At 39.1% G+C, this 26,020-nt stretch overlaps 1 protein-coding gene across 3 annotated transcripts in view; it reads right to left on the bottom strand.

Moving 5' to 3' along the window:
- Positions 1 to 1,220: 1,220 nt before the first annotated feature.
- The window catches only part of BMPER (BMP binding endothelial regulator), a 149,053-nt gene continuing 124,253 nt past the window's right edge, over positions 1,221 to 26,020 (bottom strand). For all 3 annotated transcript variants that reach the window (XM_074540317.1, XM_005485862.4, XM_074540326.1), the window contains 2 exons: positions 9,194 to 9,324; positions 1,221 to 3,141 (listed from right to left, as the gene is read on the bottom strand). In XM_074540317.1, the coding sequence (XP_074396418.1) occupies positions 2,960 to 3,141; positions 9,194 to 9,324 (313 nt within the window). In that variant the 3' untranslated portion in view covers positions 1,221 to 2,959. The remainder of the gene's footprint in view (positions 3,142 to 9,193; positions 9,325 to 26,020) is intronic.

Here is a 26,020-nt window from a genome sequence, read left to right as displayed (position 1 = left end):
CCCCAGTGATATAAAGGAAACTTCCAGTTCTAGCATGCTAAGGGCAATATTCCATGAGGAAAGACAGAAGGAGAAAGATGGGCTTCAACCCAAACTTTGTAAGGCCATTGATAATAATGGTATTGATGTTATTGGGCTAGACTTTCAACTTTTGAATGGCCTTGAAAGAGAGAAAAAAAGAGAAGAGTGGAGTGCAACAGGCCCAACTGGGCCTGATAGGGTCTCAATAGTTCAGTTAGGCACAGGGAAACCACAGATACAGATGTAAAACTTCTGCCAAGTGGAAATCTGGGGGAAATGTCCAGAAGAGTGGAACAACCTTTTCTTAGATGGTACATGTGAACTGAGATTATAGCACTTAATCTTGCCTTGAAAATGGTGGATTTTGGAGGAAAAAGCTCTACAACACCATAAGGACAGAACTACTTGGCTTAGAGGTAAAACCATTTTCTATTCCTTAGTCTACATCACTAAACTTAAAAGCATGGGTCTAGTCTTAATTAGGCAGACATAAAAAACTTAAACCAAGGAATGAGTCCTCATTTTGAGATGACCTGGTCAGGTTTCAAACGGAATCATTCTAAGACCTAAAAAAAAAAAATAGAGTTCATCCTGCAGAAAGACTGAGTCACCTCTTCACCTAGAATCAATTAAGCACTGCTTGAATGTGATCAGTGGACTGGAGAGCTGGAGGGCTCTCCCTTCACCTTTCACTCACCTTTATAAGTCTGAAGAAGAGAGAAAGAGAGATGTATACACCCTTCATGTATGCAATTCACATTGCCTGTATTTTTATTTTGGAAACATCGAGCAGTAAGTAATTACAATATGCCCTAAACTAAAGGTAAGCAGTAAGTAATTACAATATGCCCTAAACTAAAGGTAGGCAAATATTCTTTTAAATGGTTTAGACCCCATATCTTAGCACTGAAAGCTCGCAGGCTGAAAAGCTCTTTGGTCTGACTGACGCTTTAAATTATTTTAATGACTGCTATTTTATATTTTAACTCCTTCAGCCCACTGCAATTGTTCTGAAGTTCAACTTTGCCATTCAATTACCATATGAGCCACATAAAACTCTTCTAGTTTCCTGCTCTGATGGGATCTGCACATTTTCAATTCTGCTTCCCAATCCACTTGCGTACGAGTCTTCATAACCCTCTCTTGCCAGTTAAACTGAATTATTTGATTGTTCCAAGAAAACAAACACAAAACGGACATAAAAAGATCAGGCTGAGTTTATTTAAGATTTGGATGAACATCCATGGAACACTCTTGGCATTATATGCCCAGCTCTTTTTAACACTGTGGTGGTACAGCATTTTGGATAGTGTGGTGCCTAAGTTAACCAGGTTCACTCAGCATCTTCCTCCAGGGTGGGATCACAGAAAGGTTGTATAACCCAAGTGTGTTTACCCACTCACTTACTGTAAACTCAGACCCTGCTTAACTTCCTCAAATGAAAAGAATTAAAGGAGAAAGTTGTTCAAAGCATTACAATGTGCAATTTCAATGCAAGGCATGATGGAAGTAGCTGTGTGGGAAGATATTACTTCATTATAAACCTAAATCAGATGCACAAAGATTTCTATCATCTCCAGAGACCATTCCATCAGGCTCTACAAGAGCCTTTTCCAGTGAAGAAAAAAAGCCCCCCGTCCCTTCAGGCTTGAGAAAGTTGCATGGCTTTTTTATCCGTTTCTTATGAAATCCCATATTATTGCTTCTCCCCTAGGAGACTTCAAAAGTCATGCAAACTTCACAGAGCCCACATGTTCGTAAACCTCAACCAAAAGACCACTAAGGAAATAAAATGCAGTTCTCCAATTAGCGTTTGACATTCTCTACTGGTTTTCAGTGGGGTGAATTTGTCTTTCCTCTAAACCATGCTGATAAATTAAATGAGTTACTAAGCCTGGCATTATTTGATGTTTTAAGGCACACTGAAACAGAACGTTTCAGCATGGGATTTGCTTTTGCATAATATTTGGGGGAGACATGAAACAAACCTAGGCGTTTCAAACATATTTAAGGGGCTAATATGCACATGAATATTTTCTTCAAGCTCCTCATTGTGTATTCACAGCTACTGCCAAACACAACAGAGATGGGGCATTAGGATATGAAATGGGAAGTGGTCAGATTTTCAAAGTGAGCTGTTGGGTGCCTAACACTTATGAAAATCTGGCCCCGACTCTTTGGTGCCGTTCCAGAAAGAAATATCTCTATCCTGGCCATTGTCCAACCAGCTTTGGAAATCATTTTGCACAGTTATTTCAGTAAAGCATAAAAGCCAATCCCCAGCTTTCTCTGCCTGATTAAGCACTGTCACCAATCACTATGCAGCTCTAAGGTACGCATGAAATATTCCTAGATAAATCCTCCATCTCCAGAGAAATGTGTTTCCTGTACAACTGTAAATCCAGGTTCTGTGTTGAAAGTAATCCAGCCTGGCAGTGCTGTGGCCCTAGAAAAGTTTCCTTGGTAACGACAAACTTATGCAACGGCAAAGTCATCCAATCTTTTCATGCCACAATATTATATTAAAAACACCTGGTTTATTTATACAATGACTTACAGATCAGGGTCCTAGAAATAATAATACATAAACTTTATAGCAAAAAATATACATATTATAATTCATCCTTCTATGGTAGATAGAAACTATGTATATTTGCATGTGGACATATATATAAATATATGGGTTGTACTTACGTTTAGGGCACTTGCGTATGGACACGTGTCCAAATACACACAGTATACATTTATATATCTTTCTAGGTGCCACGTGTGTGTACTTAGAGACACACAAATGCACACAGAGGAGCATATTTACACTCTGTGAGCAGACATGTACTTTGCAGAATCTGCACACAAACAGCTGGAGTCCTTCACTGGCTGTGAGCATCAGGGGAGTCAGTGACCACCTGCACTAATGTCCATGGACAAAGAATGAATGTCACCGCTGCGGGCACAGCACTGGCTTGATGCATCTTCCTCTGTGAAGAACTAAATTTGCAGGGCAGTGACACCCTGCAACGCAGGGCTTGTTGCATGGTCCAATTTCATTCCAGTTGTCACATGTTTTGACACATCCCGGACCACAGGTATCATAAACTGCACCGTGTTTACACTGGGTTGCTGAAAAGAGTTAAAGGGAACAAATTATGCATATTACACACAGCCTCACAAGGAAATTTACTTATCTGTTTGCTTAGTTTCTACTGCAAATATCAAAAAGCACATTTTAGCATGATGATTACCTAGAGGAAAAAATTACTTGTAAAATGATTCCATTATATTACATAATAAATATAAAAGTAGCAAAATTCCTTATCAAAAGTATCAAATCCACAGCAGTATTGAAGTTTTTGAGAATTTTAACACAACCAATGGTATATAAGGCTTTGGCAAGGTTTCTATCTATATGCAGATGTACGCTTTACGTTAAAGGATTAAAACTGTTTATTCATTACAATGCCTTTTATCAAAGATTTCTGAAACATTTACAGGGACAGACAGTTTTATTATCAGTTTCATTACTACAGAAAGAGGAAGATAAAGAAGAGTCATTCACCCCACTAGAATTTCTGACTCTAAAGATTATATTTTCTATATTTCATATTGCAGCAAACTAAATCAATATTTTTATCCAGAAGCACCATTTCTAAAACAAAGAAATAAACAAACAAACAAATATTAAAAATCAATTGTATCCACACTGTTTTACCAAGGGATCACTGACAGTGAGGGCTCTTGTACTTAATGATTCCAGTATCTATTCACTAATTTATGGAGCTGACAGTTCAATGCATTTTCAACATAAAAGATCACTGAAGGCTCAGCTAAAAGCACTAAAACCCCTTCAGATCAATATTGAAACTCTCAACATTTTATATCCTGCCTTTTTAGTATGGAGAATAATACACAGTTCAATGGCAAATAAAAGTCTGTTATTCTTTTTAACAGCTGTTCTGATGGCAAAAACAGGGACTGATAAAATAGTTCATAGATGGTAAGGGACTCTCAAGCATCCAGAATCATCTCATGCTATTTTCAGAATAGAAAATTCTAAAAATCTTAGGAAGATTTCTTCAACTTTGAGAGAGACTGAAGGTCAATATTTTTTAAGTGAAAATTTTCTTATGGACAGGAAACACTGTTTTGTTTTGAGAATTGGCCTACAGAGTCATTACAGAACTGCTATCATTCATAAAGAAAAAACAGAAATAAATTGATTAAATATGTATAAGTGTATCAAAGAGAATGGAAGTCTTATTGCTAAGATATAATAAATTTATGGTGCTCCTTTTCACCATTAAGGGATCCTCAAAACAGCATTAGCTTCTTTCAAGTTTTACTTGTGCATTTTATGGAATTTATGCATACACAATTCTCAGGACACAGATATTAATAAAAACCCCAAAATTGTAAAAAAAAAAAAAAGATAGTACAGAGGCAAATTATCCTGGTGTTACAGATAATCAAATGCTGAATATTAGTTGGATATTAGATATCAGGGAAGAAAAAACCCCAATCTTCTATCCTTAAGCATAAGAAATCACCAAGAGCAATCTACCTGGAAACTCTCTGAGACATCTTTAATTAAACATTGTTTTAGAATAGACTGGAAACAAATATCTGTCTGTCAACTATGTTCAAGATAGGCTTATTCAGTTTTTGAGAATAGATCTTTTCAGAATAATTTTCCAACTTTACATTTCTGTCTTGCTCTGTATGATAACTTCCATGCACACTTAAGAAAGAACAAACAAAAGGAAAAACTAAAAAAAAAAATTAAATTAAACATGAAATTCAGAAGGTGAGAAAAAGCATGCAAGCAATATTAAGCATAGAATAAAATGTTAGATTCCCAGGAAACTCTACACTTACATAGTGTGTTAAGAATAGAGTTTGAATCTTTGTAAGAGGGGAAATGAAACTGTGCAGATCTCCCCAGTGCTTTGCAAACAATGTATTAAGACATTAGAAAAGTAGACCAAGACATTCAAGGATAGTTAGTGATTGTCCATACACAATGTGAATTATCTTACAGGAGATGTTTATTAGAAGCTTTTATCCTTCTTCTCTGAAAATGAGTTTCCCTTTGTAGGATCACTAATTCACCAACCAAAAACAAACATTAGACTTCAGCTCGTATAGTTTCCATACAGAAGGCAATACAAGCTTCAGCTTCAAGGCTGCACAGGTTTCATCCCACAAAGCTTAAGTGCAGTAATAGCTGGCCCATTCCTTTCACCTGAGCTCTGTTTGGTTCCTCAGCTGGTGGGTTTAAGGAAAGTTGGCTAAGGGCTCTTTTCCAGAGCAAATGAGAACGTATTACAGCCTGCCCTCGGCAGCCATGGCATCTGTAAGTACTCCCCCTTCTGCTTTACCACACACACATTTGGGATGTCAGAACACCTCCTTATCCTTTAGATGATGCCGTGTAGAAGATATGATGACTATTTTCTGCTGTAGGCAGCCCATAATGGCGTTATTAACACGCTGTCAAGGGAAAAATCAGAAAAGTACAATGGCTGCTGTTTAAGTTCCCTGGATGGCTTTCATTGTTGAGTGATTCAGCTGTTAACATGTGGTGTGATTGATCCAACATTCCACTTCATCAACAGCTTAAAATATAAAAATAAAGACATTCTGCAGAAGGCTTCCCAGGAACTGCTGAAGTGATTCGCTACCATGTAAACATGGAAAACAGAAGTGTTGTCTTTGCACCCTTCTCCTAAGACAAATTCCTCTCTTAAAGAACTGAGCTCTGTTACTAATAACTTCCTTAGTAAACTAGCAAAAAAAAAAAAAAAATCCAAAACCCAAGTCCAACGTACAAAAGTTACTAATAATACTGAATTTTGAAACATTACCAGTCCCAACAGAATTTTTCCACTCTTCTTCTAGAACATGTGTTTGGCATGACAGATGTGAGCTTCCTCAGACCACTTTCTGAGCTGGCGGGATAATAGCCAGCTCCAGTCCAGAAGCCATATAGTCACATAAATACAGCACTGTGCCTGAGCTAATAAACCCAGCCTAATAAGGCTACAGTTTGCAGACTAGACCTGGTTTAGTCCAGCCACTTTGGCAGTTTCACAGAGGAGGCCTCTGTGCCTGTCTTTGTAGACATGGCCATAATTATTCAGGAGGAAATCTTATTCCCCAACAAAAAAGCCAAAATATGTAGCATAACTGCTGAAGGATTCCCTTGGCTAATGATATCTGATAAATCTGATTTCACTGAAAATTCTGAACTAATATTTGAGCATCAATGAATGTTCTGGCTTGTTCTGTCAGTGTTACACAGTTTGGAAGTCTTCTGTAAGACTTCCAAATGGTATTTGACTAATAGTGCTTGCAATTCACAACACCTCTTTCTAACAGAACTAAAGGTGATGGATCTGAGCACTGACCTTCCCATGATACACTCCTGTTAATATTTTCAGTTTTCAGTTTTCAGTAAGTATCCACTGAAAAGCCAGAATAGCCCTCCTGATACATTTACACAGGCAATAAAGCAGTCAAAGAAAAGCAACATATAGCAGGGAAAAAGAGTGACACATGCCATAAAATTCTCCAGCAGAAAAGGGACCCAAAGGAGAAGAGTCAAAATCAGATATATGCTCATATTCCTCCATTTCAACTGATCACAGAGGAAAAGAGAAAATTGTTCAGATTTTATGAAACTGTTGTAGCATGTCAGCACATCAGTGCATTTTGCACTATATTATGGCCCTTTTATCATTTTCTTGCATGTGTAGTCATGCCCATGGCATGGAGTTATTGCCTTCTACCATCCTTGAGTCTTCTTTCTCTTGGTATCGTGAAAAATGCAGCATTAAATTACTATATCCCAAGGCCTTTTAGCACTTCCGTTTACTTAATTGTACTTTATAAATGTCTTGTCTAGCCTTTCTTGGGTAAAAAAAAAAAAAAATTCTTTCTCTTTTCCTTTTCAAACAACTTCCTTCCACTTCTATCCTTTATATTTCTTCTTGCATGTATCACTTTTTTCTTTATTTCTTCTTTCCCTCATACTGGCTGTCCTGGTTTTTTAATTTCTCCTTCAAGAACCATATTTTTTCCTATGCCCATCCTAACAGGTCCAAGTCCCCACTACTTTCCATGGCAACCCACATCCTTTTCCTAACCCTCTCAGTTCCCATGTTCACCAACCTTTTCCTCCTCTAACCATTTTCCTTACTCATTATCTTCAACTTTTCACTCCTTCAAGAAATGACAGCTGACATTCCCTTTAATGAACCAACCTCATAGGACAGCAAACCTTGAGCAGCAGTGTTCTGCAGAATAATGTAGAGGAGAATAAGCTATTGCACTGGAGGAGAGAGAAGAGCACGCAGGGGACAGGGCATGCAATTCCTGAGCCTCCTTAGCATCCTATTTGGCTGGCCCTCCAGACAACAAAAGTTTCCTGAAGATTATAAAGATGAGCTAAGCTTACAGCAGTTAGGGCAGAGCAACTGGCAACCACACAAGATCTAGTTTTAAAACACACAAAAGTATAATTAAAACCTGACTTTCTAATAAGTACACTCCATTTTCATCAGAACACAACTCTTGCAAGTATCCTGCCAGCTATGAAATGTCAAGCAGGAAATGAAAGTCATAGAATGCTAAAGTTTTATTACAGAAATTTTGTTTCCCACCTATGAACTTTTATCTGTAATTGAGACACAATAATTGCAACTACTTGTTTTGGAGAGAAAAAAAGTCTGTTCAAGATTAAATCTTGGTGCTGGCCACTGGTACCATATGGAAAGCAGTGGATCCACTTTAATTTAATGGTTACTGTATTATTTACTTAGAAGATGGTGCTACTTATCTAACATTGGATACTTAAATAAGTGTTTTGAGGGTACTTAGCCTTATACAGCTTATTTACATTTTCTGCTTAACAAGATTTCCCCTTTCTCTCTAGAAGAGATTAAAAAATTCATGTTGATTTAAAAACGTCTTTCATTAGCTTTAATGGAGGCTGTGTGTTTAAATTCCTTCAAAATGTTCTCTCAAGGACTGGTTTTGCCTCAGAAAATTTTCTTCTCTTTGGTAAGATGCCAGAAAAAAAATTGTGAAATGCAGCCTCAATTAGTTAAGTCGTGATATGTCAACACTTGTATAAACTCCTTAAGGCAGGAGCTGCTTGCAAGAAGTTTTTATTCTTTTTACAGCATCTGCCACAGTGAGGTCTCAGTCTGAAGTGCTTTGGAAAAAAAAAATCACAATGCTTGCTTCATGTTCTGCATGGATCAGCTATCATGATAGATAGATTAAAATTATATATATTACTAGTGCTATCCAAAACCACATCCTTGAATAGGGTTTTCACTTAATGACACCCTATTTGGATTGTCCTGTTGCTTTGTAAGGAAAAAAACGAACCTTTTGGGAACAGTCAATCAAACCTAATTTGCTCTGTCACTCACCCATCCCTGCTAAAATGCCTTCAACAGAAAAGGAAATTGAAGTTCAGAGAGTAGATCCTGCACCACACGCAATCACCAAAATGGACCACAGAGTAATAGCTCTTAGAACAGCACTGAGTATCCTCCTCTCACTCTTTGCTGGTTTTTTTCAACTGCTCTTAATTGCTTTACATAAATCTGAATACGTTTCCAGGCAAACCAATGCCATTACAGAGTGTCCTAAATTAATGAGACCATCATCAGGGGAAATAATCATCTGCAATATTGCATTTTAGTTCAAGTGCCCATAGCCACAGGCCACTGCTGCTCATGGAGGCAATTACTCACAGTTACTTGCAATTAATGCAGTCCAAATCACACAGTGAGTATGGACAAAATGCAATTATTAATGCAGGTTTACATTTTAATATTTGCACTAAATAGATTTGCTCCTCTTTCCTTGTTGAACCTACTGCAATTATATGTGCATGTTGTCCCCAGAAATATAACTATGGTTTGACAGGAGTTCAAAGGAGTTTAAACTTTTTCTGTAATCAGCAATTTACACATCCTGAAAGAAAAACTTGCAAGAACTTCCAAGCTGCTATAATTCCTGTATCATTTTTGATCCAATTCCTGTATCATTTTTGATAATACTGTCTTTTTACTCGTGGATCATACTGCTCCACCAGTAAAAGGATAGTATGATCACAGCCTATTAGCCTATGCAACAGCTTACAAAGAAGCAAAATGCTTACCTGCACAGTTCTGCTCGGGCACCCACTGGACTTTCAGTCCTTCCCTCTGGCAGGCACGGGCGTATGCCAGGAATGACTCACAGTAGCAGTTTTTATGGATCGGACACTCACACATGTCTGTCACGCAGGACCTGCAGAACAAAACCACAAAACAAATAAGAAAGGAATTCTTTGGCAGATATCTGCCCGAGGGCTGGAGTTGTTTACTTTCCAGTCACATGGCATTCAATGCCACAGCAACGTGTGCTAAATGGCAAGAAAGTTAAAGGCATCCCTGAGATTCCATCCCAAGGGCTCATCTACTTCTTGGTGGGCTACTTCAATGCAGAGAAGCCTCCAGAGCACCAGGGAACCACACAGAAACAGGGAGTTGAGAAGATCCAAGAAATGTCAGGCAGACAGGATTGAGACCATAATGGGGGAAGGTAAACTCCATTTTTGCAATGATTTTGTGTCAACATAAGACAAAAACTTTTTATTCCTAGAAAGTAATAATTTAATAATTTTACCAACAATCATCACAGTAGTGGTAAGTGCATGAATTCTGTACGCAATGAGCACATGTCCCTCCAGGAAAGCGATGATGCCTTCTTTTCAGGTTACCTCCAGACTCTTCCTCCTTTGAAGGTGTGAAAACAGCTATATGCCTGTTTTTCTCAGCAGCATCACTACTAAGTGCCAGACTTTAAGACACTCCAAAGCAACAGGGCTGATGCAGCATAACTGAGCAGCTTCGTGCTAGGAAATCCCTCAAGCACGGTTCATACCACCCAGTCCCTTCTTATGAGGAAGTAGCACAATGACAAGGAGCAAAGCTGCTAACATGACCCTGTGTGAAACTGCTACTGTGGATGTCACCACTATATTTCAAGTTAGCTTGTTCAGAACATGTGCCTATTTGGCACAGACCTAAAATATAACTGGCAAGAGCCAAGAGATTTGCAGTTAGTGGTTTCTCCATATGCAAAATGTTTAGATGGTTCTGCATGTGTAGCAATGTGAATTCAGAAATGCTGAGTATCTACTACTCTCAGCAGAACCATTAAAAGGCAGGGACAAGAAAAAGGGAAGGCATACTCTGAAAATCACACCCTCAGTTCATCTGCTTGCCAGTGAAGGTGCTCTGTGCATGAACCTTGGGTGTCCATGGTCAAGGCCCCCCTGTTCCATGTGTGTTTGGGGGCTTTCCTGTTTCTGAGAGGACAAAGGCACAAGTCCTCTTGTAAAGATGAAGGGCTGAAATGAAAAATGTGCTCTTCATGTTAGTTGCTCTTTCTGTGGACCGTAATATGAATTGTCTATAGGAAAAGGATAGATATAGACTTAGCTTCCCAGAAACTTTTCCACAGCAAAAGAAGTAATAGCTTGGAAATGGTGCAAAAACCTCAGACAAAGTAATCAGGAGCCCTAATGCCCATACTCTAGAGTAATTGAGAAGCCTTTATTCAAAACTAGGAGAAAGGATCAGTGATCCCTTGAACACAGACAAGTCTGTTTCTGTAAGCCCAAAAGTGCCTCTGAAAGAAGAATATTTCCCCATGCCAAAGTCACCGTCTGCTTCAGTGACCAGATACTTCTGCTTGACATTTTCATGAGTTTTAATAGATTTACTCTCAGAGGACCCTCAATATGAAGTTACCTACGAAATAATTGTGACAAATAAGTAACACAAGTGCTAATGTCTAACGTTACCTGTCCTTGATTTACTGAGATATATATGCGCTGTGAATAAACAGAATTGCTTTGGATCAAATATATAACATGCTCGTACTTACAGACCAGTTATTTTCACTTGCAATAACTTTACTTTCTAAGGACAATGTCATTTTATTTCACTTTAGTCCTGTGGTAGGTCCCCTTACATCTTTTCCAGTAACAGATGTTGCTGTATGCATATCACAGCTGAATGGCAAGGAATAGATTAGCACAACATCCTTGGGGTGGTTTGATGTTGTCAGCTGATAAAAGACCTTGTTTAAGCACAAAGGGTCACCTTTTTATGTGGCACACTAAATAACTTCACACTGTTTTCCTTTGGCCACAACATCTCTTTGTGATCTCTTCCTATTATCTCAGCTCCTATTATATGGAGCAGGCACTGGTCCATATACCCCATGTAATTTAAGAGGTGCCTGTCTCATTTTTACAGTGAAGTAGAGGCTTGCTTGCTACTGAAACAAATCATTATCACAAAGAAAGTCTGTATATAATCTCCATAAATAGTTGATTGTCCAGGTACCATTTTATCATGTTTTTGTTTCTGTGCCAGCCCCCTTTATGAAACACATTTCACCGCTCTCCACTTAGATTTAGTTGTTGTTGATGTCCATGGTGTTTAGGGATGCTTGCCAGTATCAGCTTGGCTATATGTTCAGCAACTTCTTTGACTAAAAATTTATAAAACCCTAAATCTGAGGTACCTCCTCTGCTTTTTAGAGCATAACTTTAGGTTTTGTTTTTTTGGGTTCTTTTTACCATTCCTCAGAGAGACATGTCACATCTTGGACTGAGTCAATGAACCTACAGCTACCTCAGATGCTTGCATCAGAAAAAGATGCAAGAACAGGAAAGCTCCAGGCTCACCATCAATCACCCAAGCTTTTTAAAAGGTAGCATGTTCATGGTAAGGCTAGCACAGACCCTGGCAAAGCCTAGGCATAGTCTGAGGGATCAGGGAAGGGAGGACAGCATTCCCAGTCTGCAGGAGGGCAGCCATGCTCCTTGGGAGCACAGAGCTTAGCTCCTATATTTATGTGAGCAACACCAACCATTATCCCTTGGCATTGAAACGGCCATGGACATCCAGGCATGCTCCAGAGTGAAATATCTGAGCTTTGGCTGGGATCAGCACTGTTTGCTGCAGTGTTCAGCATGGGTGTCCACCGAGGAAGTAGCATGCCATGTGCAACACAAAGAATCTGCTGATTAATTACATACCAAATTGCTGGTGTAATTTTTATTTTCACTGAGTGTTTAATCCTGGTGACAGTTGCTCGGTTCAAGCCCTAGGCTTAGCTGAGGAGCCACTGTCAGATTGCAGCAGTTTTATAAATTAATTACAATTTCAAATTATTTGTACAGTTCATTAAATTAATTAAATAATGTTAAATCAAAAAAGAGTTTAAAGAAAACTATATCTACAGCTGCCAAGCCTAGTGAATAAAAATAAAACCTCCTTTTATTTCCTAATGAAAGGGCAGTTCTGAGCAAGGACACAGAAGTAAAAGATGTCCATTCTCTGGGACCTGGTTTTGAGGGTGACCTGCTGATGGCCTATAGCCAAGCTTCAACTTAGGGTCTGTTTTTTAGCAAAACTTGTTTACTGCTTGCACTTAATTACATTTCTCACATTCATTATTGCTACAGTTGTGTTAAAGGGCTATTATGGGATGATTTACCAAGTAAATTGAAAAACGGATTATTGTGTGCTATCCTAATCCTTTTCCCTTGCAAGAAACTTTGGCATGCCCATAGCTTTTATTTTTTTATCCTCTCCAGTGATACATTTCAAAAAAGATTCTCTGCTTCCCCAGATTCTGCCTTCTTATCATTCTTCCCTTGAATTGGAAAAAGAGATTTGGTGACACTAACTACATGTACTCACATCTTATCTGTACTCTAATCTGACTGGACTGTTCAAACAACAAAAAATAAATTTTAATAAAACTTTGGAATTATGCCAATAATGAAGTTCTATTGACAATTTACTGTACTGCACAGTAATGGAGACTTTGGGTCTTGTGGGGTATTGTGACTCTTTACCAAGAAAAAAGCATTTGTGTAAATGAAGTAAAAACATATTAGAAACTTAAACATCAAAACATTACAGTCAGACAGAAATAATTCCACAAGAAAGCTGCAGCGCAAGTTACTTATAAAATGAAGCTATTTCACTAGCCATGGAAATACAAACAAGATACTTCAGGCAACCTCAGTTCTGCCCTCAGTGAAATCATAGGGATGCAATGATGTTGTGGTCCAAAAGAAAATTACATTTATTTTAAGGACATATTTACATTTAGAAAAAGAAAAACACTTGGATGTGACCATACACTTTATCTGGCCTCCCTGCTCCAAATAAGCACCAGAGAACAGCCAGCCTCTGAGTCCTGGTACCAAGTGCCTCACTGTGATCCCTTTTGATGCTGTCTGTGCTGCCTGCAGGGTATGTGTCAGAGATGGTGTTAATTGGGTGTGTATAATCACAAACTGTTGCAAGGGGAAATCCATGAAAGTGAAGGCATCCGGCAGCTGTGGGACACACCCTTGAAGGAGACAAACACACTCTGCTGCCACATCTTCAAAGCAAACTGGATGACTACGCTCCTTCAGCAACAGCCCTTTTTCATATTAAACTATGGAAAGTCTCCAAGTCCCACAAAGGGCAAAGAACAGACTCCTGTGCTACATGCAGTATTTAAAAAAAGAAAAAGAAAAGATCACAGCAATGAAGCCTACAGCCTTAGTCTGTGCCACACGGGATTGAAATTGCAGATGTTCACTTGGGGGACATCAGCAGTTCATTTTCCTCTGCGATACACATGAATCCAAACCCAGAACCAACCATTTTAAAAGGGGCTTAATTTTTCCCCCACATATCACAACAGGAGTATGATGCAGTGCATTTTTCAAACATTTTGGTACCTTTGAGTTGTTCCACACCGATAGAAAAAAATAACATCATCTTCTTTCCATCAGTAGATCTCAAGAGATTTTACAAAAGCAGTTAGAGATAGTGCATCACTACATACATTTGTGTATATGAAGAAACATCAGAGGGTAACAGGGTTTGTCCTCTCTTACACTTGGAATAAGCTGTACAATTGCAAATTTCAAACCCTGAAGAGTCATCTGCCTATAGAAGGATATTAATTTCCAGCCCCATCATCCTATGAGACATGACTTCTTGGGATAAATTGTTATTGGGTAAGCCAAATCGGAGTTTTAGCACAAGCTTGGCCTCATTTTTTAGGAAAAATTAAAGCCTCTTTAAAGTTAGTAAATTAAAGTCAGTAGTTAAATTGAGAGAAAGTTTCTTTGGGCTGTTTTTTTTGACAAAATTCAATGAGTTGCCATTATTTATGGCCCCAGATAGAAAAGGCATTTCACAAAGTAAGAAGATGAACCATTTTCCAATGTATAATGGAAAGTCTCATGCTGTTGCTATCTCAAACTCTCTCTTGTCTGCATGTGCACGTTTAACCTTATTGAAGTATTGAAATATAGTATGTAGAGCTGGAGACATTATAGCTTTGAAGCTTGAGATCAAAGGCCTGAGATCATTCTTTCTTTCTCCAGAGTTTACTAATATTAATGCACAACCAGAAAGTAGCTCAAAGAAAGCAATTTTGGAGGCTGCTGAAAACACAGAAATTCTTAAGTTTATTGAGTATTCACTCAAAGCACTTGCCTGGGCAATTGACTGTTTCATGCAGCAAAGTCAGTCATTTTCAAGGACCATTTCTTCCAAGACCAGGTAACCATGTCTGTACTCCCTCTATGCTTTTCCCACACATCCTAACATTGGTAACATTGCCTTAAATTGGGGATCAGATAAAGGCATCCATAACAAAGTTAAATCATCACTGCGCCGACCCCTTTTTTCTGGTAAGTGTGAAAATAAGGGCCCACAAAAACTGGCAAGCAGCTTATGTGCACTTTGTACTGGAGAATGTGCACTTTGTACGGGAGAAAGCCCCATGCTGAAGAACTCCCTGCTCAACAGGCTCCAAAACATTGCAATGAGTGTGGGAGCAGAAAGGGAACTCGCAGCTCATCTTCAGTGGGCTGCACACAGCAAATGTACTGCAGGCACATCCTCTCCATGGGGAAATCTCATTACTATAAAGAAAGCATTGGCTATAATGCTTGAGAATACGACTGTTGTCTTTTGGCAGAATGCAGAGAAGAAGTCTGCAGCAGTAGGCATTTGAATCAGGCATTCAAACTTCATTCTGATTCCAGATTTTTGTGCATCTTGGATTCAACCATGGACTGTATTTTCACACTATGCTAAGCAGAGAGAAATATAAAATGCATAATTCCATCAAAGAGAAAGAGCTGCATGTGATCTAAGATTTTTGGGGCATAGCAGTCTTGTTACACACACACTGAAGAGTCCTAATTTAATTCTGAGTATCATCGTTCCTGGTCCAGATATAGACGTGGCACTCAGATAATGAAACAGAATCACACAAGATACCCATATCCATCTCTGCCTTTCCAAGGAACCCTCCCAGTTATTTAGAGTCAACATAGGAAAAGGATGCTTTCTATGCAAATGGTAATTACTGCTGGTAATTTCCAACATAGCAAAGACAGACAGCAATTCAATTTTGATTTCTTTGCATATACATCTTCTCAAAAAACATCAGAACCCATATTTTCCTCACAAAGGATAAGCAAAAATGGTATTTTCCCAACGCTGAATAAAATAATGTCCATGTGGACCTCTGAAAGAAACCATATTGTGCTGTACAATATCACCTCAAGCCTACACTATGTGCTGCTAAAAATATTATCCAAAAGCCTTTGGATAAAGCCAAAAAGAGTGTTCTGCATGTATTTTTAACCTTTATATAAAGAGTATTCTGTGCCAGAATTGTGTTTCATTGCTTTAACCAACATTACCCACAAGAATATGGCAAAATTAACAATGAAACATTGTGGAAAATTTTCTAAAATCTCATGAAATAGAAGTTGTCAGTAGAATAGACTGCTCTGACACCTATTTATAATCTCTCTCAATACACAGTACCAGTGGTACATGCACTTAAAAGGGAGGAAGGAAGAAGAACCAAATAAAGAATGAGATGGCACAGTAGCCTTACCTACTTCCTTCTTCATGATAATTGTGTCATAAGAATTTGTCAAGTAGGTTTTTACATCTCGTGCTTGGATCCTTACAGGCATCTGTGACTTTAATTGTACTTTCTGGTCCTGAGAATGGAAAGGTTGGCTAAAATTCCTCCACAGGGAAATAGCTGAACAATGACTAAGAAGGACAATGTAGTCCCATGCTGGACTCCAAGAAGCATCTGGTATGACTCAGAATATTTCCTAGAGCTGAAAGTTACAGTACAGCTGAGCAGCTGACTTGCCACCTTTAGAAAGAGTGGATTTTTGCTCAAAAAACTCTCAGCAGAATATTGAAATGCCACCCACAGCTGTGGAAGAGCTGACCCCTTGCACTCCCACACATTTTTCAGAAAGTGGAAAAGTTTTCACATCCTCTTCTTCTGTCTCTGTTTCTCTGCACCATGCAGAGTTTCACCTTCATTGTGCAGCCATGGCATTTGAAATAAACAGTCCTGGCATTTGAAAAAAAAAAAAATCTGTATGCAGGAGAACTCAAGTGGTTTGAGTTCATATGTAGCATATATCTTGAAGTGAAACAATTAAAAAACACTCCTCTGTGTTTACATGTGACTCTGTAACTGGAATTATTGGAATAAAGAGGAAATGCAGCATAAGATTCTTGACCCATTTCAAACAACTGCCCAAGATAACACTGAAAATAGCCATCAAAAATATTCTCATTATACTTGCGTACTGGAGTGGTATAAATAAAGTTTATTCCACCCTCTTTGAAGAGATTACTGCAAAAAGGATTTGGCTGCCTGTATGTTGTATGATCTGTGGATTGTACATCTAGCTGGAAAATGCCAGGACCATAATAACACTGCACTTAGAGCAGAATATCCAAAACCCTCATCAAGAAGTAATTTGCAATAAAATATTTGGATCAACAATAATATAAGAGAACCAAATTTAGGAGTATGACCTGGAATCTGACACTGAAGGTTCAATAGCTAGAGCCTGCTTTCTGAAGATATGCTATCTTCAGTTAACGAATGTCCATAGTCATCCACTTGCAAACATCCATCACATAACTGGTAAAGCCAACAGTATCTGTATATGTAAACCTATATGATAAGGCTTATAATGCATTTATGCAAAGGTTTAATGTCCAGGAAGAAAGTTAACTCCTAAAGCATTTTCTACTAAAATCCCATCTTTCATAGGCCCAGGGGCCTTAGCTGTGCAGCCTATATGCTCATCACTGATTTCCTATGGCCAAATTCACCTTCTGGTACCCCATCATTTATCATAGAATGTCTTGGGTTGGAAGGGACCTTAAAGACTGTCTAGTTCCACCTGCCACAGGCAGGAATGTCTTTCACCAGACCAGATTGGCCAAAACCCCATACAACCTGGCCTTGAATGCTGCCAGGGAAGGGGCATCGACAGCTTCTCGGGGCAATATGTTCCAGTGCCTTATCACCCTCACAGTACAGATTTTTGTCCTATGACCTAAGCTAAACCTACTTTCTTCTAGTTTGAATCCATTCCCCCTTGTCCTATCATTCCAAGTCCTTGTAAAACATTCCTGTCCATCCTTCTTATAGGTTCCCTTTAGGTACTGGAAGGCCACAACTAGGTCACCCTGAAGCCTTCTTTTTCCAGACGTGAACAATCCAAATTCTGTCAGCCTTTCCTCGTACAAGAGGTGCTCCATTTCTCTAATCATCTTGCTGACCCTACTCTGATATTGCTCCAAAAAGTTGATGTTCTTCATATACTGGGGACCCAAAACTGCATGCACTCCATCTCACAAGAGTGAAGGGGCAGAATCACCTCCCTCCCAAGCCACACCCTAGAAAAATTCCTAAATTTCATAATGTTTCGGATTTTTTAAGCCAGTAAGACTCCTTATTACAGATTCTGTTCTGATATAATACAGCACTATTCAAGTTATTTGACTGACCACATCATATGCACATATCAAGGCTTTCCTAAGAGAGGAAAAGAAACAGAGAATGTTTCAGTGGACCTTTTCAATATCCATATTACTATTCTGCATTTCCATTCACTGCGTGCAATCCTTAGCATAGCACTTACACTGCTAAAGTGAATTTGCCTTATGACAGAGACACTCCATCATAATGGAATTTTCAGTGTCCTCTGGCACAGCTACCAAGGAAAATCCATCATCATTTTGAACTTTTACATTATGTAACTGACATAAAATTTTATCTTTTTTTCCATGTCTAGACTTGATTTTTAAAGAATACTTCCTCCAGCTCTCTAGTCAAGTGCAGACTGAACTGCCATATCTTATCTAGAAAAGGAAAAAACTTAGTAATTTTAATTCAATTTCAAAAAGACAGACACATTTTAATGTCTAACTTTATACATTAAAGTACTTTCAATCAACAGTTAAACTTTGTTATTCTGTTTCATACAGTGTAAATGAACTAAATGGCTCTAATATGACTGCATCAACTTTCACTCTGGTAGACAGAGAGCCCATTAGTGTATTCTGTGTGACAGCTCTCATCTGAGAAAAGCCAGAGGTTTTGCATGAGCTTATAAACATCCTAGATAGAACCTCAAAAATTATTGGGAGGTTTTGAAGTTATGGCCGTACAGAAATATAAACCATGTAGATATACCAAAAACATATTGTCATAGTCATTTGATAAACATATAAAATGATACAGGTTTCAAATCTGTAAAATAAAAATTCAAACCAGATCATCTCCTGTCTGCTGACAAAATGTACTGTGGCCCTGCTACACTATCTGTCATAAAAATATGTCATATCCAATAACAAGCACAATGAGAACATGAAGCAGGAAATATTTCTGAACTATAAACATAAACTGAAGTTATCTTCAGCTTTTGATGATGATTCACTGTATATATTTCCAAGGAGGTCTTGTGATATAATAATAAACAGGCTGGCTAGTTTAGAAACTCACATTCTTAAACTCTGCAGAGCCCACTCCTTGGCTTAATCCATATAAAATTAATTTCAATCAAGCAGTATTTTTCCTCTAGGTGGCTGCAGAGCATTTAAAAAGTTGCTGGCTCCAGATGGAATAAGAAAGAAAGACAGCAATAGAAAGACCTGATAGGACTGCTATTTAGAAAACAGCTTTCTCCCTCATCTTGCTCTCTTTAGAAAACAAGAGCCAAACTCTCATCTCAGCAAAGACAGACTCATTGAGAATGCCACCTTCCAGCCAGTCACATCCCCACAGTGCATTTCACCTCTGAGGTCTCCCTCTTTGCTCTTCATCAAAGTAGTTGCTAAAAATAGGACTTGGATGAAGTGGCAAAACAGACAGCTTACCTGAATTTAAAAATACAGAAAAACACTCTGTTTCTGGGTTTTATGGCTTCTTGTGTGGTCCTGGCCCAGACCCATACAAAGACATAGGCTCATAAAGCACGATTGAGACAGGATTCAAGCACATGAATGCAAAACTGCAGTCCTGGAGGGGTTACCCTGACTCCAGCAAGGCTGAGCTTTTTCATATTGGACATTTAGCTCCTGCCTTACATTTCCTCAGGCACCTCTGCTTTTGTTCTACATCTTCTCATAACCATGTGGGCATTGGCAGGCATAAAGCCTGACTGACACCCCAACAGTGAGGCCCGTCAAGGATGGCTGTCTTAAAACAGCAGAAGTGCTGCCATGTCCCATTCAGGATTTTATACCAGAGGCAGAGGGTGAGCAGAGTGATAGGGATTCAGCCAGGAGGCAGAGACCTAGTTTGTGCTCTCTAGTCAGTTTGACATAGCCTGCTGCTTCACAGAGAGCTTTGGATAAGGTGTGCTTTGCATAGTGCCACAGTTCTTCAGCCTTCCTGACTGCAAGGTTTCAAGTACAAAACACCATACAGAGCATAAAAACACAGTGGATGAAAAGCTGGCTTCAGTGAAATGGATGGGGATTTTCCTGCTGACAACACAGCAGCCAAGACTCAGAACTGTCATCAGCCTTTTTCTTTTTTCAGTTCTGTGCTTCAAGGCTTTGAAGGATCCAGACTCATTCAGAACATCACTGAACATTAAATTCAAGAATTCTGAATTTAAATGCTATGAATTAAAATTTCCTGTACTAGACATAGTGACTCCAAGACATATCAGCCTGGCCCAGGAACCACAGAAACGCACATAGATGTTATAAAGCCAGAATGACCTAATTCTGGGTGAAGTGGGATGAAACGATATGAGCAGACAGAGCCAAGGTTTGCTCTTGAAACTTACCTTCCAGTGAATTGGTTTGGGCATGGTCATTCACTTGGCTAGATACAAAGGCAGTTGTGATGTAAATCAGCAGACTTTAATGAGAAATTGCAGCCACATGAGCAAACTCTCCCTATCACAAAATAATCACATTTTTTTTTCCTGTTCATCTGTGGGTCATGTCCAATGGCAAAGATGTTAAGATAAATTCCGGGCTTAGTCTTGTATACAAAGTACTAAACACGGTTTTGCCTCTTTTTGTTGGCTGGGCAGCGACTATGGAACAGATCAGTGCTCCATGCTGGCCACCTTGAACAAGTTGCCTGGTGAGCCACAAAGCAATTCATTCTCTCTCCATCACTTCTCACCCCATAAAATCTTCCCTGGCCTTCCTACAGAAGCAGCGGAAAGATCTCGGAGCTGTACCAGTTTGTTAGGAAGCTTGCTGTCAAACTTGGCAGCGGCTGCAAGCTACTATATCCCTTCTCACCAGCAAAGTTTGAGGGTGGAAATTGTCAGCCCCAAGTGTGCCTTATAGACTTTGGGAAAGGGGAGGCAGCACAACTGCAGCAAAGCAGCCCATACAGCACCTCTCCTGAAGAAGCCATCTGATAGATGGAGAGAGAAATCACAGAAGGCAATAAAGAAGGAAAAGCTATCGCTGGGAATTGGGCAGATTGTGCAGGAGATTGTGTTCATGTTCTCCAAGGGTCCTTGGGAACCACAATGTTTACAGTCCATAGCTCTGTGAGGCCACTGATTGCTTCCCTTTGAGGTGAGCATGTGGAACGAACTCAGTAGTTTTTCTGCTCCCATGGATCTTTCCACAGGTGGGGAGCCTGAGGGCCCATATGAAAGCATGAGCAGATTATCTCTGTCAAAACAAAGATCCTGTTTTTGTGCCAGTAAGGAAAAAAAGGAGGGAGTGGGGAAAGCATAAAATAGAGTTTATGATATATATGAGGAAAATTGTTTTTTAATAGAATCTTTTCAACATTTTCCATTAAACTTTGGTTGCTTGCAGTGCAAGTTTTGGAATGCAACTCCCTCATCCCCTTAGGATGGTCTGCGTTTTATTAGGTTAGTAAGGAAGCCCAGCTTACTCCTAGCAGAGCTACTGTGTGAAACGTTTCAAACTCAAGCCAAAGTGGAAGGAGTAAAAGCCCCTCCTCATTGATTTTCAGCCTCCATTCTGAGGCCAATGATTTAATGTAATTTTTATAACGTGTAAAAGAATCTTTTGTTATCAAGCAATAGTAAATCACAAATAATTACATCATAATGAACAAAATTATGTGAATCCAAATGTTACCCATATGATGACTTGATTTCAGCTGGAATTCCTAATCAGAATAAGGAAAGGAATATATCAGAAGAGAGGAGGAAGTATTGGTCATGAAACAGGGGAGATGAATTGAGTAATGAGAGAACATTAGAACAACTTCCTTCCTTCCCTTCCTCTTTTCCCCATCCCTCTCTGCTCCCTCTACCCCACCAGTGATACTGGGCACATCAGTATTAGAAATAGGTGTACCAAAAGAAGAGGTATAACTGCAGTACTAGCAGTCAAGGATGAAAAAATATGGGAATCAGGACAAGTAGAAATACTAGAAGTCTATCATCTTGGAGCAGCAATAGTAGGGAAGTTAGGTGGAATAAATCCTCTTACATATTTGTGTAGCAATTTTTATAGTTCGGAGACACTAGGGAGGCAGAATGAAAGTTATGCCTACCAAGATGAACCTAGAGAACAGATGAGACACTTCAGTAGGGTCAGAGGGTATATATCGGCATAAACCCTATCAGTTCTGTGAATGAAAGGTAGCCATAGTCTCCATGGATATAATTTAGAAGATTCCATGAGCACTGACAAATTGTTACATATTTAAAGATCAGGGTAAAGGAGAAAGTCTTTAAGGTGCAATTTACCTCACAATGTAGCCAGGGTCTAGGCTTCTCAAAGTGCCTTTCTTTCAGATCTAATTTTTACAGGTAAAGACTGAGCCTTTTGCTATGATTTATGCTGAGTTCTGCATAAAATGCTACAGAAAGCAGTAGGATTTCTTTCTGAAGTTATTTGTCTAGATGCAGTCAGCTTTAAGCATCTGCCTTCTCACAAAGGCCAAGATTCATTCCTCTAAGCTGCAAGATTGTGGCTCTTTAATACACTGCCCAGAAAGCTTATATTTTTAATACCTATCACAACAAATGCTCCAGTATATTGTACCAAATTCTCTCTGTCTTCCATGTGAATCTTGTGAATAAAGTCTATGTTAACCAGAACCAGTACAATTCTGCTGTACTTTCCTCTTTCTCTTTCTCTCTGTGTGCAATGGGTGTGTGTACAGATTTGGTTCTTTTCTACTCTTAGGTCAGTAATATATTGCACTTTAAGTTAGACAAATATCTTGTTAACTAGTTGCCCTTGTATTGGACTGGATATCTTGCCATTTGCTGGAAATAAAGCAGAGCAAGGGGAAGGCAAATTTTAGCATTAGTTCTCTCACAAAATAGGTTGATGAAATCATACAGCCTTAGAGATTTGCACATGTTCAGCACATTCCATGTGGATGTCAGCTGAAGTCATACCTTAACTCTCTCCACTTCTAAGAAAGAGAAACACAGAACATGAAGAAATTAGAAGTTCATCTTATCTTCCAATCTTTTCAAAGAGAATGTGAATGTCAAGCCCAGAAATCCTTAGAGATCCATTTATGTAACAGTGGCAGCAACCAAGGAAAGAAAAAATCAAGATGCAATGAAGTTCTTGATCCCATCTGGGCAAATAGTACAAAGGGAATCATCACGTCTGCATGAAGAGAGTGATGGTGATAGAGTATTAACAGAAGAGTCAGAATCCCCAGAGTCAAACACTGTGGGAACAAGTAAAAGCCACAGAAGGAAATGGAGGCTAAGGAGAAAGGCCCACAGTAAATATCTGCAGATGCTGTTGTTTGCAGTGGGGGCTGAACCAACAGGGATGTAGTCATACACACACGTAGCACCTCACCAGTAGAAGAATATTCTTTTCAAGATCAAAAGTCAAGCAGCAATAAAATCCGTGTCAAAAAACATCAGCAGAGGAGGTTGTGCATGCTCACTCATGAACATCTGCACTAAGAAGCCACTTAAGTAACCATGCAACAGCATGGAAGAAACATCTGCAGCATGTAGACCACCAGCTGTGCAGTAATAATACTTTGAATATCCAGACTGCCTTTTATCTGAATGCTGCAAAGCATTTTCCAAACAAATTAAGCTTCACAACACCACTGTGAGCTTCTTATTTAATGATAGGATTATTTCATCCTGCACTAAATGCCATTGCTGCCAGAATGAAAAGTAACACCTGCTTATCATCTCACAGAAATGTACAGTTTTCACGATGATAAGAGACAAAAAGGGTGGGGTTAAGCTAAAGTGGAGGAAGACTTGAGGTGGTCAGAATCAAATGCTTAGAAAAGAAACTCAGATAAACATAGTATTAACACTCCCTCCCTTCCCCCCCTTTACTTTTAATGCAAACTGTCACATTAATTTTTATGCTCACATGTGGTTAGTTTTGGTCTTAATTTCTCATTGGAAAAAGAGAACTTTCACGGGTGTATACTTGTAGGGGTGTCTCCAGATGTGCTCAGAAGCACAGATAAATACCTTTCTTGGTTGTGTATACTCAATAAAATGTATTGCTGTGCATTGCAAATAGCTTTCCTTTGTACTCCTTCAGATCTGTTTTTATAAGGCATCTTGATGATTATATTACAGATCTCCCTTCCAAGGCAGCATGCCATATAGTAAGTCCTATAACAAACTTCTTGCTGTGTGTGCTTTCAACCCCACAGGGTACTCCATGTAAGCAGCATTCTAACCTGACTCTGCTGAGTTAGTGAGATCTGACTATGTTTCTTAAGAACAAAATGAAAAGCTGGGGAACATGACACATATCCAATGAAGATAGGAAATCTTACAGACACCCCATTATGATTCCCTCTTTCTGCTTCTTAATACACCCACATTTTAATCCTGTTGAAATGTTAGTGGAGGAAGTGCTTTGATGGGGAAATTGTGGCAGTGAAGCAGGCCGTTTCTTTACTAAATGAAGTTCAGTACTGGCAGGACAATGCCAGACAGGCTGTCCTGACAGCTAGACAAACAAACTTTTCAAGGGCAGCAAGGAAACTCTAATATATGCTTGACACTAGCACCCTGGGATCTTAACATATGAGTAAGGCTTTTTGATGTTACAGTAAATAATAATATTAGCTAGGACTTAGACATGACTAATTGTATTTCTAAGAAATTGTTTGGATATTAGGCAAATATCCCTAGTTTTGGATAAGGATTATATTTTAAGCATTTCTACAATTATATTTTGAGCATCTCTGAGCTAGTCTCAGCTGGGCATGTGGTGGTTAACCTCAGGCCAACTTCTCCCTTCTCTTGAAAAGCTGGTTATAGGAGGACACAGCCTGGCTTGAGAAAAGAAGGCTCTTTTATGGTTAACATTTTCCAGAAACACTTGGTCTTGGTATAACTCCATGCCTGTTGAAGCCCAGGGTAAAATTCTGTTTGTCTGTAATGCCAGGTATGGTTGGCCAGCACCACCTGCTTCTGACGTCTCATCCTGCATGACCAGCTCTGAAAAAGTTCTCTCATGCTCACAAACTGACTTTTCTCCAGAAAGAGCTATTTCTTTTCTCTATGGATGCAACTGAACATATGTGCCAAGTAGCTCATGATCCCGCCAGGACTGACAACTTCATTTCAAATAAACCATAAAATGGCATGTATTACTTGGGGAGAATAAAATGTTCCCTTTCAGTATGTACATTCATTAGTTTTTCTCTTGTATGCTGGTTTTGTCTGTTTGACTCACACAGGATTTTCCTTAGCCATATTTCAAAATGGTGAATAGAAGGATTAAGTCTTAAAAAATCCTTCATTTTCAATTCTATCACACAGAGGATAAGCAGTTCATCTACTTTTTGATATATGATACTAAGCTGCCCACACAGTCTCACCCATTTAGAAGGACAGTAGTAAGGTGGGGGGTTCCTGTTCATAGAAGTAGCAATGCTTGTTCCCAACATCAATTCCTATTTGGGTTTTTCAGGATCATAACATTTGAATTGTATTTTCCTTTCCAGTTCAGACAAGCCTCAGAGCTCAGAGGGTAAAAAAGCTCAGACCTAAGCTGCACACTATCTCCAACTCACCATTTGAAATTATAGGACTGCACTGTTTCCACAAGACAAGGAGAAGAACTGAAATCTCCAATCCCAGATCTGACATCTGTTCCAACTTAGTCACAAACTAAAGTCATTCTCCATCCCCCATATGCATATCTCCACATACTCACAATGGAACACTCAGTTTTAAAAACATTTGCCTCTGGATCCACACTGGGTCACTTCTAGTTTCCAGAAATGACCATAAATCAGTTCAGTTTCACTAGAAAGAGTGAAGATTCACAGAGAGCCCCAGGCAAGCATCTCTACCCAAATTTCCTAACCCCAAACCTGGCTCTGCAGCAATACATTATATTTGTTTTCAGCAGTGGAATAATATCACATGTGATCACAGTCTCCACAGCAACAATTTATGAGTCTGTTTCCCCTAACTCTTCTACATCTGGTCCTTCACAGAGCTAGTATCCATGTTCAGAAATCACTTGAAAACCACATCTTCTCTCAACCCTGTTTTGAAACCCTGTTGTTTTAGCAATATGGTAGCAAGAGGAAAAAGAAGAGCTGTGAAAAACAGCAAGGTTGAACCTCTTGGTGGGGACAC

The sequence above is a fragment of the Zonotrichia albicollis genome, chromosome 1, assembly GCF_047830755.1.
Source record: "Zonotrichia albicollis isolate bZonAlb1 chromosome 1, bZonAlb1.hap1, whole genome shotgun sequence".
In the NCBI taxonomy this organism is placed as follows: Eukaryota; Metazoa; Chordata; class Aves; order Passeriformes; family Passerellidae; genus Zonotrichia; species Zonotrichia albicollis.
Note: the sequence above shows the minus strand (reverse complement) of the source record. Positions and strands in the feature narration are given on the sequence as shown.